The sequence below is a fragment of the Merops nubicus genome, unplaced genomic scaffold (genome assembly GCF_000691845.1).
Source record: "Merops nubicus isolate BGI_N331 unplaced genomic scaffold, ASM69184v1 scaffold1072, whole genome shotgun sequence".
Classification (NCBI taxonomy): Eukaryota; Metazoa; Chordata; class Aves; order Coraciiformes; family Meropidae; genus Merops; species Merops nubicus.
In genome coordinates, this window is record NW_008592658.1 from 1 (window position 1) to 15465 (window position 15465).

A 15465-nucleotide genomic window follows, 5' to 3' on the forward strand; every position below is an offset into this window, starting at 1 on the left:
ACCTTGAATTTCCAAGACCTCATACCTATATTAGACAGAGAAAGGCCAGAAGTTCTGTTTTAATAAATTTTTGTTTACTTGTTCACTAGACGACTGCTTTGATTTATCTAGGGTTAAATATCTGTAAATTTAAGTGATTTGCCTCAATCTAATGCTACTGAAGAGATTCCCTTTATCTTCAGCTAAAAGACTATTAGACTCATCTGAGTTAATGTATATAAAGTATTTTGATAAACTAAACTATAAATTTTACTGTAAATATAAAAAAAAATTATTTTAATACCTCTTTAGATTTAAATATATTCTTCTTTCTAATATCTTTTAATATTCTTATAAAGCAAATCTAAAAAGAGCATTTCCCTTTTTGCTTTCCTTCCTGTTCTGTGGGATTGCATGAGACCATTGATAATGCAAGCTTCTAGTCTTCTCTAATTGAATTTCTTTTATTTTACCAGCATACATTTGATTGGTCTTTTTAAAAAATACGTGATACACATCGTATCATATGCTTCATAATTCTTAAAGTCCATTAAATTGATAGTCCACTCTATCACTAATTTGTAACTCGGAACTTTTTCAACACCTCAATTTTGTTGGATCAGATAGATAAAAGCTATAAAATATAGCTCAGAAATAACATATGCTTAACTATGACAAAAGGTCAAGAGCTGCTCCAATTGGAACTATGATTTCATTATTATTCCATTTTTAGGCATTTCTGAAAATGCTAATGAAAGCATCATTGTGTATTGCAGACAATGGAAACAATAAGAAAGTGATTAATGGATTTCTGAGAGAAGCTAAGGAAATCATAGTGCAAAGTCATAAACATAATACAATGAACTAATGTTTTATTACAGGGAATGTGAGCTTCATCATTTAAACCCAGTTAACACCAGAAGGTGAATGCATCAAACTTGTAGGTCCCTATGAGAAACTGTGTTGCTGATGTAATGTAAATCTGGTAGAGTAAGTTTTTTCCTGATAATACTGGCTTAGTTGCAGTTCCCAGACCACTATTTTATCATTCTGTCACTATTCTAATTCTAGTTTATTAGGTTTTGTTTACTGAACCATTCTCACTAACAAGCAACACAGCAACAATACAATGAAATGCTCTGATTAAATACTGCCGTTTTGTTCTTCTTCAGACTATTCCTTCATATCTAATAATAATGGCTAGGATACCTTTCATAGGAAAATATGTTTTAATATAGCAGTTATACACTATTTGAGCATGCATCTTAGATTTATTTTAAAATATTAGCCTTAAGTGATTTAAAAGATATCCATAAAGAGAAAAAATTTATAAATGTGACGGCATGTCCCAGATATATTTACAAACAGATGTCTGCATAAACATTTATAAATAAGCTTATTCTCCAATGAAAAAGGAAGAGGTGCTAAGAATAACTTACATGATTCTGTTTATGTAACAAATGTACAAGGACAATCATTTCACTGCTGCAGCAATTCTACCTGAAACTTCAGCTTACTACCTACAGCCTTTGCTACATGGTTTTCGTTTGAAAAGAATCATGTATTAACATTACCAGATCAATTGTAGTGTCTTTCAGGCTGAATTCATTTCATCAAGCACCCTAACTACAATGAAATACAATTCTAATTTATTTTTTCAAATTATTTATGCATTATGGATACTACTAAGGCTTACATGCTTAAAACGTTTCTAATTAAGATGCTTAAAGATTAGGTTTGGTATATCTGAAATATGTTTTCTCATCTATGTTTATACAGCCAGCAACAGATTAACAGTCAGCCCTCTGCTCAAAGGAATCTACAGCTTTGTTCATACTTACAATAAAAAGTAAAAGTACATTATTGCTTACCTTTACACTATATTGTAAGCATTGCACTATCTGATGAGAAATGGCAAATGTTATTGCCATATATCGTATTTACTTTCCCTAAACTCATACTAATTCTCATTTATACCAGCTGCAACTTTCAAGAAACTCCAAAGTAGCTTGAGTGTATGCACATTCCTAGCACAAAAGAAAATCTTCCCATGCACTGGGTTTATGGTAAGCTCTTTTGAGAAAGTTGTTCAAGCCCCACATGAATAGAAAAAATGACAATATTTGAACATATAAAATTATCTTATTTAAGAAGCTTCAGGCATGGTTGGCTTCTTAGTTTAACTTACTCTTCAAGTTCACCATTTCTTCTGTAATATCTAGTTGGAATCACATGCTGGGTGGATTTTCATATTTTACAGTCTTCACTTATTACTTACTAATCACAGAAAACTGTAAGATTGGAAGGGACCTTTGTAAGCCACCCAATCCAAACTTGCTTAAAGCAGGGCCCATTTAACACATCTTCCTCAGGGCCATATCCAGGCAAATTTTGAACATTTCCAAGAATGGCAATTCCACAACCCCTCTGGGCAGTCTGTCCCATTGGTTGACTAACTTTACAGTGACTTTCATTTCCTGATTTCTAATCACAGTTTCTTTTGTTACAACTTTTGCTCAGTATGTTGGTTCTTGGACTTCTTTGCTGCAAGGGCACGTTGTTGGCTCATGTACAACATGTTGTCCACAAAAACCTCCAGGGCTTTTCCCAGAAACTGCTTTCCAGCTAATAGGTTCCCAGCCCATACTGTTGCAGGGAGATTTTCCACCCCAGGTACAGGAGTTGGCATTTGTTTCTGTTGAATATCATGGGGTTCCTGTCAGCCCTTTTTACTTTCATTGAGGTGCCCATACACAGCAACTTTGCCCTTCACCATATCAACTGCTCAGTTTCATGTTGCCCATAAACTTGCATGGTCCAGGTCTTTCACAAAAACCATCTGTGTTACCTTTGGGGGAAGATGTCTGGTTCAAGGACTGCTCCATGGACTTTAGATCTCAGATCAGATTTTTATGAAAGCTTTTCATTATAAAATTTTTGTGCTCTTCAGTATATGGTCAGTTGTGGCATTTAATACATGTAGTATTCTAAGGCAGTCTTGCCCATAAATGAAAAAATAGTAGCTTAAGACTTTGTTTTTTCTTGACAAAAATGCCATTGAGCTACACAGTTATTAACAGCCTATGCAACTAATATACATCATGAAGTGCAGCTCTGCAGCCGCAATTATAGATAGCAAATGTTTTGCAATTCACTTTCTAAGTAAAAGGATCATTTGAATGGATGATCTACATTTCATCATGTCATTGTTAAAATGCTACCTTAACATTTGTCTGTAATAACAACAACAATAAAAACAAACTGGAAAAATAATGTTCATTTTTTGTAAAACAAAATCGGACCTGTTATTAATTACTAGTGTAAAACTTAATTTTATAAGAATTTACTTGATTGCTCCCTTAAATCAGTCCAATTTTATGCCTCCAATTAATTGCATATAAGATTGCACCTGCAAAAAAAAAAAAAAATTGAAAAAACCCATATTTTGGTCAAGGATCCCTTAGATGTTTAATCAAGTAACGCAATGGTAAAAGTGGGATTTAAGATCTGGCAATTATGTTAAAAAAATAAGATTTAAAAATAAGTCAAGAATTTGTACTTTGAAGATAATTATTTTCTTATTTTCTTTTAGGTAAAGGAGATTTAATTGGTGCAAACCTATCTATTAGGGATCAAGTTATTAAAACAAATGCAGATGTGAAAGCCCTAACATACTGTGATCTCCAATGCATTATCCTCAAAGGTCTCTTCGAAGTGCTTGACCTTTACCCAGAGTATGCTCACAAGTTTGTGGAAGACATACAGCATGATCTCACATACAATCTAAGAGAAGGCCATGAAAGTGATGTAAGTATCTTCAAAGGTCTCTGCAGTTAATGTTACCTTTAAGATGTTTCTCATACTTTATCCAGTTCTAATAATTTTGCCACAGTACAGAAATAATACACAGGTTACAATAAAAAGACCACTCATACTGTTTGTTTGATAATTCAGCCATTACCTACATGAATCGTTTATCAGTTGATCACATCATAAACAGTGAACATATTCTCTGCTTCTCATTTTCCATAGAAAACATCTTCTATGAAAGAACACTAGTCTTTAATATTTTGTCATTTTTTTAATCTTTAAAAATAATTCATAGCTATGTGAAGCATGTGTCCAAGGTGTACCTTTTCTAGAAGCTTGTGTGCCAGCCTAGTGAACATTCATTTCATAGATCACCGATTATCACTTCCTAGTTAAGAACATTGTCAGACATTCAAAGTGAGAAACAGTTGTTTTTCATCACACTGCAACTAAAGTGTTTTTCCATTGGCACAAATGTTTCTACAGCAGTGCTCTACAAACAATTGTCATAGAAAGGTGTAAATAAATAAATGCAAACTTGCAGAGGGTCAAATAATCAGGACATCTCTTTTGTTTGTCACTTAAACTATCCTCAAAGTTTCTGTTACTGAAGACAGCATCTGAGACAGCATCTGTTCTGAGAGCCTGAAGATTAGTTTGCATAACCAACACATTTTCCTTACGGAGGAATGCTTAATCTGAAAAGCAGTATAACTCCATGTAAAGATAGGGTTTGAAGCTGATTACATGCTACTCTCCAGTTTTGTCATGGACCTTGATGAACCTCCACAATGTATTGTTTCATGCTTTTCTGTATGATGACGTTTCTGGGGATCACCATCTCAGCTGCATGCAGATTTCCACAGTTAAAGAGCAGCTCGATACATTTGAATAAATCAGCATCTCACTCTCTTTTTTCTAGGGTGTTTTAAATGGCTGCAAATTTGCAAATGAATGTGCATTTAACACTTCTGAAAATAGATCAGTAACAGTATTTAGAGTTAGGTGAACTTCAGTATGAAATAGTAAGAATTTCCCCACTATGATTTGCCAGTTGCCTTTCAGTCCTGACCTAAAATATTATTGCATTTTCAGTCACAGTCCACCAAAACTGCTTTAGGTTGTGGTTTTCCTAACACTTTATGCCAGCGTTAAAAAGATGAGGCTGCAGAAAGATGCAGTCCTGGTGATGCATTAGTCCCTTCCTTGTGCTGTTTGAACTGTTCATTGCACACAAAATTGAATAAGAGATCTGAACTGAATTAAAAGTAAATGGACCAAAAAGGGCCAGAAGTCAGTAGGAGTTTCCTGATCGTGGAGTGTCAAAGTTGGATACTTATCACTAGAATCTGTAACTACTCTACCCACAGAGAAAGGAGAACTCTTTAAATGTGTTTTATTGGTTCATCTCCAAGTCTAAGAGTGTGACCAGGTTTCCCAGTAACAAGTAGAAAGTGTAGCTGCCTGGTTATAGAAAATTTGAAAGTGTTTAAGCAATCTTGGAAGAAAAGCTCAAGGGATCTTCAGTACAGCTTAAGCTGGTAGTCATATAATTATTTAAGTCTCTAATGAGTAACAGATAGAGAAACAGAAAGTGAAAAACAGGGAGCTAAAATTTCAACAATTCATTATAATAGCTTTAAAATCATCAGTTGTTAAGTGATTTCTGTATGATTATAAGCATTAATGTGTATGCAATCACACTGGCAGTGCTATTATATATTCCCCTCACAGTGAGATGTGAATTAGAACAAAAGGCTTTATGTTGATTATATATATTCTGCCCTTCGCTTTACTTGCTGCATTTTGCTCAAGAAAGTCATAATTGTTTTTGTAAATGTACTAAATTATTTAAGGACAATTAGAAAAAGTTAATTTGTTTGGTTGTTGTAACATTAAAGCAATTGACCCATTCAAGTGTTCTAGCCAATTTTTCTAGGTCTCTGGCCATGACATTATAGTAATGACATAGTGTGCTACATGACACAGATTTTGACACCTGCCCCATCCCACCTATATCATTTTTCACTATATAATAAAAGGCTGCATATTTAGCAGGCAGTGAGAGAGTCAGATACCTGACTCGATGATGTGAAGAACTCTTAAGGTTCTTTCAGCATGTAGTACAATTATATGAAAGAAGCTGGAAATTATTTTGCTATCCACCAGCCATGGAGAACGTGCTATTTTATATATTTAGAAGGCAGTAGCAGATGTTCATAGATCTGAATTACCCTATGAGAAACTCAGAATGGGTAACTATTTACACAATCTGATTTGCACAAACAGTTTATTGTTTCTGATTATTCCTTGTGTCCGTGCAAAAGTGTCTGCAGCATAGACATCATTATTCATTAAAAAAAAAAAAAAAAAAAAAAAAACCCAAAACAAAACAAAAAAAACCCCCACACCTGGCTTGTTACAGCCAGACTGATACAAGAGGTTTCCTTGACACCTATGCCATCCTTCAAGCCGTAATGAAGTCCCAAAGGAAGATAAGACCCATGCAGGCACTATCAACATTTGTCATTTTCAAAAAAATAAAAAAGATTATATTGCTGAAGATTCAAAAATCTGAGTTTGTAGACAGCACTCATAATTAATAAGAACCTACTTTTCCTCTTGTAGCCTTAAAAGTAATTTCTGCTTCTTACAAGAGCTTCTCTTCCCTCAAAGGAGGAGAAGCTACTGCCTCTGAACCTCAGCCTCTGAAGCATAGGGAAGGGCTGCTTCCTTCAGTGCATCTGCAGTGTAAACAAAGCATAATGGCAAAGATTGCACAAGAAAAGTGGTAAATTCTTCTTCCAGTTGGGAACATTGAGTCTTACTGCAGCTTAACTACGCTTCTTGATAATAAAATAAATAAATAGATAAATGAATCTTAGGCAATCCAAGAAGCAATAAAAACAAAGATTTTTTTTTTTCCCCCCTCTGAGAAAGGTATTGTCTGACAAAATGGGGCTTAATTCTTGTCCTTTGGAGAGGCTAGTGTTTACAATTTATTAAATTTTAATGACTGAGTTGTGGATTTTTTTCTTATATAATAAAGCTCAGGTTGTTATTTGCAATACCGAACAAATTACAAGGGATGCTTCCTCTTTTCCTACTGGGAAATCTGATAACTGGTCAAACCAGTTGTTTGTAAAGGTGAAAACAGCTCCAGGCTCTGGAACACATAACAGAGGGCACAGCTTGGGAAAAAAAAAAATCTACAAATTCTGATCTAAAATATAGAGATTTTTTCTGCTTCATTCCTGTATTAAGCAAGTATTTTAAGAGCATATAGGTAAAATATTATCATTCTACCTTATTTCTTTTTAATTGGTTTACATCTAGACTTCTATCTTTCTTTGTACCAACCGGTGGTATTGCTCCTGTGGGCAGAAAGGACAGCAAAATCCTTTTGAACGCAAGCACAAAATTCAGCTGAAAGTCTGCCTAGACTCTGGAATTTTCAGCTAGCAGCTTATGTATTTGACATTCTTCTCACCTCTTTCTTCTTCTTCTTCTAGATATTGTACTACAGGTCTGTTGAATTTAGGAGTACTGCTTTCTAATATAGTAATATATTTGTAAAAAAATTTATTATCTATTATGAATACAGAAATGGAAAATAGTATGACTTTTTCTTTAAAGAAGCAAATCAAAGTTATCCTAATTGAATTCTATAGATATTAAGGAAAAAATAAGCATGTTTTACTTAAAATAGTTGCTTTTAATTTGGCAAGAGTTATGTTGTTTGTTGTTGTAGATGATGTAGTTGATGTAGATGGTGTTGTTGATGAAAGATGTTGTTGATGGTTGGATGTGATGATCTTGGAGGTCTTCTCCAACCTTAATGATTCTATGATTCTAAGATAAGAAAACCTGATAGAAAATTCAGACATATAGTTGCTTATCCATGTATTTAACTTGAGAGCCAAAAACCTCCGATTTCTTGGGTATTCATAATACGTATTCATAAAAAGCAATCCATTGAAAAAATTTCCAAACCGTCTCTTCCTACACTATTACACTTAAGTCATACTTCCTCCACCCCAGCCTAAGTCATAGTTCATACTGTACACAGCAAGATAATCACAGGATGCAAAATATTTTTTTTGTAATAAATAATTTCAGTAGAAGATTTCCCAAATACTTCTAACCACCTTTTGAATAGAGGAGAGGGTTTTGCCACATTTCCTAGCAACTGTGTAGAAAGAAGTGGTTTATCTTAGAAGGGTTAAAAAGCCCTACTTTGACATTTAGAGTGGGGTTGCGTAATTTTTAGGAAAACTTATCATTTTAAAACAAACTTAAATGCGGTTAAGCACCCACCTTTGCAAACAGCTTTTCTGGCAGAGGATCATGTGCTATTACTGCTGCTGTAACTCACTGATGTTTATAGTCTGTGACAGAGCAGGTATAAATTCTGCAAAACAAGAGACCAGTCAATTGGCAATTTTTGTGTTTCTGTACAAGATTTATTACAACAGGTGGTATATAGAACTTAATGAAGCACCAAAAGTAACAGAAGTCTAATTCTTTATCTGCATAATTATTCTCAAAAAAAACAACCAAAGACCAATACAAGCCAAAAAAACATCCAAACCAAAACCCCACAAACATATTCCTGTTTAGTATCTTTTTTCCCTTTAGTTCATGGGCCCTTGGCAGCAAGTTGTGTGCTGACTGGGGTAGGTTTCTTACTCGCCTCTGTAGACGGACCACTCTGCAACCAGTGCTGCTGTAAAATATTGCTCAGGGCTCTCTCATATTTTACAAGCTACTCAGAACTTTCATTCACGCTCCTGGGACCTTCTGGAATTTTCTTTTTCTTTATTCCCTCTCTATCTCACCTTCTCCATATTCCCAAAATAAATTATCCTACTGCTGAACTGCTGAACAAGGCAACACTCTATGATGTCACTTACACAGCTCAATTTCTGTATTTCTATGGAACAAGTAGCAAGATTGTGTAGCTGTAGACGGGCATGACCGCAGCCAAAAAAAACCAGAGCAGTTCCTTCACTTGTTTTACACTTAGTTTCTGATTTTAAATAAATGAGAAGCAGTTTGGGAATGAGCTTTGCCATCTAGCTCTCTGGAAGACTTTTCACATCTCTCCTACCTGTATTCCTAACACTAAGCATTTTTTGGTGGATCTTTAACTGTTTAAGGTGTGTGCTGTTTCAGACAATTGATTCTGGTCTGATATCCTTCTTTCTGTTTAGTGTTACAGTCAGTCTTTCTTCCACCCCCTGAACCTGACAATTATCTGCTTCACTCAGGAGAAGGGCTGACCTGGAGCTATAGTGCAAGCCAGATTTGGCTCTTTTTTGTTTTCTGATAATTCCTAAAGCTTGTTTACTTGCAGTCATTGGTGAGCATGATGTGTGGTGCCTCTGAGCCACCAGTTTACCCAGTAGCCCTCAAGATAATCACCTCACTATCGCGTTTCTAATATGTCCTTCAATATGGTACACCACTGAGAAATAATGCAATAAGGAAATAAGTAATTCAAGAAGGAGAGACTGGTATGTCTTTTTGCTTGCAGGCTTAGTGGCCTTTTAATTTGCTTTCCTATTATCTTTACCTGAAAAAAAAAAAAAAAACAAAACTTTGCTGCTAGGCTCCTGTTTCATTCCTGCAGCCTTCAGTCATTCTAATATTTTTAAAATTAACTACACACAGCCACTGTCTGGTTTTGTCTCTCTAATAGTTTATTCTTCTGTTCTGTGATCACTTTTCAGTTAGAAGATTCATCCCACCACACTTTATTGATGTAATTATGTAAATTTTTCAATTTTACATTTTTAAAATTAATTCTTGTGTTTTTACAAGTCTTTGCTGTTTTACACCTAAAGCGAATAGATTATTTGTTCTAAGGATGAAGCCCACAAAATGTGGAAGAGGCCAAAAGAGAGGGGGAGAAAATAACGCGTTCAGTCTTGTCTGGGAATATGTTATATATATGTGACCCATCCCAAAATTCCTACTCCAATGGTCACACTTTTGTGAATGGAAGACAGGAATTATGGTTATTAGTTATACACTATTTATAACAAAACTATTAAATGCATGTGTGTAATTAGGATTTTCACAGTTGGACTGTAGCAATTTCTTGACAAATACAGAACAATTTTAATTGTAACTAGAATTAAAATGTTTAAATAAGTGCCAAAATGTTACTTCTCATTTTAACTTTTGAGTTATTCTGAGCACACTCCATTCTCTTTCATTTCACTTCCTGGGATTATTACATTCTGCATCAGATTATAAAGCTTAACCAGAGGGTTACAAGTTCAAAAAAAATCCAGGCTAGAAAAGCAGCTTATTGATGTAGACTGTGGTATGCAGAGGTCACAAAACACTGTGTCAGACAAAATTTTAGCCAGGAAAAGCTCCTGGCTTTCAGAAAGTATTGCCCTGGAATCTAACTACATTTCTGTTTTAACTACACAGCAATGCTAGACGATAACTTTTCCCAGTATGCTTCACTGTGCCTTAGGAAAAATGATAATGTAATTTTTGCAATCTTAATATTCTATCTCGGTTTCTACATTGGGGGAAAAAAAAAAAAAAAACAACACAGAAAATAAAAATAGTAATTTTATCTTAACCTTAAAATAGTCTGAATTTAGAGGGTGGAATTTTTTTTCGTGTTTGCTTTTATTTTGCATTGATATAGCAACAACCAGACAGTGGCCTTAAATTTAGAAGCATTGTTACAATAACCTATCCTTTTATTATTCTGTGTAAAGTAAGAATAATTCATGAAGGAAATGATTTACCACAATTTCTTCTATAAGAACACTAACTCTGAAGGCACAGACTGCTATCATTTGCAGAGACCTTATAACCACAGGATACATACTGAAGTGTGAAATTATATATGATGTATTCTTTGAGCAAACTGTCTATATTAGTGCAGCTTGTGTATCTAGTAGCATTCTACATAGATAATAGTAAGTGTTCTCAATTTTTTTTAACTGGTATCATGTTTAGTGCAACTTCTTTTAGACATGATAGAATAGTAGACGAACTGAATTTTGAAAGGACCTCTGGAGATCATTTAGACCAATCCCTCTGTTCAAAGATGTTAAAACATATAAAAATGAAAAAAAAAATGTATAGACGCAGACTAAGATTTTTCTCTTGTAAAAACAAATATATTAGCACATTTTTCTTTTTAGTCATCTATAACTTCACTCAGTAAAAGCAGAGCTACAGAACCTGCCTACGTAAGTGTAACTAGAATGGCACTGAAAATGCAGTTCCTAAGACATACAGAGCACTGTTTCAGTGCTGTGATAAATAACAACATGACTGTGGTAACAAATATATGCATACACCATATAAAATGCATACAGAGTATGGTACTCCATACACAGTAAGTGTTCAGGGACAAGCTCCATTGATAATCACACTGTGTTCATTCCTTCCACAGAACTGATATTGGATTTCTCTGACACTGATTTGTTTTTATATCATGGTAATTTTTTTAACTGAAGCAATTTTATTCACTTATTTGTTGTCCATGTAGTCTTAGTTTCTAACTTATGCAGAATTTCTTGATTAACAAGGCTGCTAAGAGCTCCAAAAATCTGCACATTCAACTTCTCTGCATTATGTATATATAGAAAGCACAAATTGCATCTCAAGGGAATGAAACTGTGATGGCTCTCTTACTTAACAATCTTATAGACTTACGCTTCTACTGATATCTTCACATGCCAGGACATGGCATCCTGCCCTGAGGTGAACTCATGTGAATCACTTTCACAGTTACTGTACATCTGCTGTCTTCCTCGAAGTTTTAACTCTGCATATGTCTAGAGGCCAAATGTGTGCTCAAGTTGTACTTTTTTCTTTTGGGAGAATTGACTACGGGTTTATCTAATTGCTATCCAAAAAGCAAAATACTCATTATGTAGAAGAAATGTTTCTGAGAAAAAAAAATAAATTCGGAAAGAGATTATGCCTGTCCCTGCCCCCTTCTTTGTAAAGTTTACCCTGAAAGCCAGACAAAGCTGGACTTGCCTAAAAATTTCCCACAAATATGTTGCTGTCTTCAGTGAGTCACTTCTTATGAACACTTATCCAACCAATTTGCCTTTGACCGTGAGCAAAACAGCGGGGCAACAATGAGGTTTCTTGGAAGCAGGCAATTAGCAGGAAATAAAATTCATTGGGAGAATATTTGTTTTCCTCTTTGCTTTTCAAGAGCCCTTCTGAAGTTAGATAAATATAAATATATAGATAAATATATTTATATAAAAGGTAATATGACGTTTCATTTAAGGATAAAGCTAACAACACAAACTTAAAAGCAACTCTTCCACAGTATCTACAGACTCGAGTTGAGGAGTCTAATTGGCTATCAATCCACAGGTCTAGTCCTGCAAATATTTATGAGTCTGTGTGAAATGTTAGCATTACATAAGTTAAGCATATAAGTTTTATTGCTTTGACATTTGTTAGCATTCTTTCTAATTTCTATTAATATTAAGTACATCTTTACATGACTGTGATAAAACTGTAGGAATACTAAGAAGTTTTCTGCACTACATCTTCATCTGCAGTAATCTGCAAGCTTTTCCAAAAATACAGCCTGCCAGAGCAATGTACAGTCAGTGCCACGTCTATTGTCTGTTTTAACAATTTCTCCTTTTGTCTTCTGACCTTATTGTCAGTCTCTTCCTTAATGTTTTTTAAATTCTTATTGGCACAGGTTTGCTATGAAAGATGTATGTTCAGAGCAGTCTGGGACTCTATTTTCTTCTCCTGTTTTTGGGTGGGGGAGAGGGAGGTAAGATTATAGATGGAAAAATGACAAATTATACCATGCACATTTACCATTTATTCGATTCTTGATTTGGAGCAAATAACCGAAAGGTTTCTTTTTGTTTCTGTGACACCTTTTTAACACAAAATACAATAGATCCCATATTGTTAATGAAACAATCCAAGCATAATTAAGAGCTTTTGCTAGTGCATGGAGTGAAATTGACATCCAAGCTTTAAAGAAATATCTGGAAAGTAAACTTTCATACCAAATATCAAACCTCATGTGAGAAGTTTGAATCCAAGAAAGTATTCATTTGAAAAAAAATTTATCCAAATCTAACCATAGCCAGCCAGTTGTTGAACACTTGGCCTAACTTCCCAGGCTACAATAATTTATTCAAAAAGCAGGAATTATGTAGGATAACGATTTCACGCAGGAGATTGCAGAGCTCACAGCAACTCACAGTTATTGGTCACCTAGGATAACACACTGGTGACAGATCTGCTGTTCAACTTTTGCTGCTAATTCAATATCTTCTATACTGTAAGTAGAATTGATCAGAGAATGCTGAAAGCATCTATTTCGACAAAACACATTTTCTTTTTCTGTCTATTAAGCAAGGAAAAGAGATAAGGACAAACCTGAGAAAACATAGGAATAAGTCAATGGAGTATAGAAAGTGTTAAAAAAAAAAAATTACAAAAAGAAAAAGAAAAAGAAGGCATAAATTGCTCAGTAAATGTAGTATAAAACAGTTATATCTAACCTGAGAAACATTTGTGATTGAGTCCTTTGTAATTTAAAGGTTTTGTGACATTTCAATGAAAATTTCCTGATTATAGAAAACTGAGTCCTGAACACATGAGTCGTTAAGCTTTTCTGCAGTGGAATAATCCCTCATCATGTACTTGTATCTTTTCCATTACCATACAGTAAATTTGCAAAGAATAGAACATATGGCATGTGTTCTTGGGTTCTTCCGTGACACTGCCAATGCTTCTAAATGGGTTTTTCCTGTTCGCAAATGCTGACTAAGAACATTAATATTTTAGTTTGAATTCAAATCCTTTCCTGAAAGTATATTTTATCCTTTTGAAACCTCAGATGCAAAGACTTATTCATATATTTTAGGACCCAAGAATTACAAGCAAACCAGTAAAATTATGTTTCTGTTTTTGTTCCTACTTCTCATGAAAGCAACAGCAGTTAGGCCAGTATAAGCTGGTAACATTTTGAGCCCCAAAATGCAAAGTTACTTATCCGGACAGTTAATGTATTAATGACAAATTTAGATGCAACTCTATATTTCTTTTTTTAGGGTTTTATCTTTGGAATTCCTCTTTAATTATTGTACAGCTGATTGCCTGATTTAGCCGCCATTCCTGGTGGAGATTCTTCTGTTAAAGTCTACTGTCTCTTGACCCTGGAAAAATCTTTAGATCACTGACTTTTGACAGCAAACCATTAGTGTTTTCAGACCAAGAAACATACTTTTTGTGCTTTTAATAAACAATGATAAAGATTATTAAATGTTTAAACTCCATATATTAACATATTAAACGATTACAAGATCATAGATTTGAGATGACATACATGGAAGAATTCAATGTGAGTCTGCTTGTGAAATTAAATTTAATAACTGGTTTCACAAGACATAAAGAGACACCAGGGCTGAAATTAAAACTTGAATTAAACTCTTTGACAGCATTTCGCATAACTCATGCTTGCATCACAGTTTTGGTTTTTTTTTTCCCAATACATGGCAGGGGAAATACCAGGGTTTTTTTTCTTTCAGCAGCTCTTATACTTTGAGTTGTATTTCTTGTGCTTTGACTAGCATGTGAGCTACTTTGCACCGTCTTTTTTTTGCATAAGAAAATAAAGTATTTTATAGAAGGCTACACCAGTGTTTTACCCTAAATAAAAGATTTTAGCTGATCAGAAACTGGGACAGCACCTCATAATTATTTACTCTGGTATTACATTTTTACAGAGATAAAGCTATGTGCATGGTGAGGTCTTTAAATTTACCACCCTTTGACTAGCTTTGTTCATATTCTTGTTCATCTTTCCTTTTCTCTTTGAGAATGATATTTTTGCAGGGAGAGAGACAGCAGAGTTGCTGGTGGAAATTTAAAAGCAAAACTCTTGAGAATTCTCTCTGGTCACAGATGAATTACCCTTTCTTTAATAACTTTCAACTACCAAGCCATAAATTCCAAGCCCTTTTTCCACGTGTACAAGGTGTGGTGTTTAAAGTTACAAGCAATAAATATGGCTGCATTGTATTAATCCAGCAGCAATTAAAACACTCTTTACTGTAGGTTTTGTGCTATGGAAAGGATAGTTTATAGGTCCAGAGTTTATCTAAAACCATCAGTTTTATCCAGACTGAAATTGTCCCCAGATGAGTTAAAGGTGTCAATCTGGGGAAATGGAAAAAGTCTGATGAGTAGTTTCTCACATCACATGGTCCCTGTTCATACCTATCCTTCTTTTCTGCTACCCTGCCTCCTGAAGACACTCCTTCCCCTCCCTGCAAAAAGCAACCTGCCTTCAAAATTCCCTTTACCTTTCTCTTGCTAAGGTCACAAGGCAACAAAGTGCTGCTACTGACCCCATTTCCTCTGCAGCCAGCTTCTCCCTGCTGCAGTGACCAGCAAGGGTAGCACTGAGAGTAGAGGAGGATGGATGCATGGCTCTGGCTGCTATGTTGCTGGGCATCAGAGAGGTCCTGCAGTCAGGGGACAGTGCTGCCAAATGGTCATGGAGCTGAAAGCCCAGCCAAGCAGTACTGTGGGAAATACTACCAGGACACTTAGGAGACATCCATATAATGATTTCTTTGCCTCTGTTTTCAAGATACACCTTCAGGATGTGCATGGGGGGGGGGGGGCCGAGGGGGG

At 34.9% G+C, this 15465-nt stretch overlaps 1 protein-coding gene across 1 annotated transcript in view; it reads left to right on the forward strand.

The window, feature by feature from the left end:
• Positions 1 to 3571: 3571 nt before the first annotated feature.
• LOC103768069 (potassium voltage-gated channel subfamily H member 8-like) overlaps positions 3572 to 15465 on the forward strand; it is a gene marked incomplete at its 5' end in the record, with an annotated part of 34395 nt that continues 22501 nt past the window's right edge. The window contains one exon of the mRNA XM_008935199.1: positions 3572 to 3786. Coding sequence (XP_008933447.1) covers positions 3572 to 3786 — 215 coding nt within the window. The remainder of the gene's footprint in view (positions 3787 to 15465) is intronic.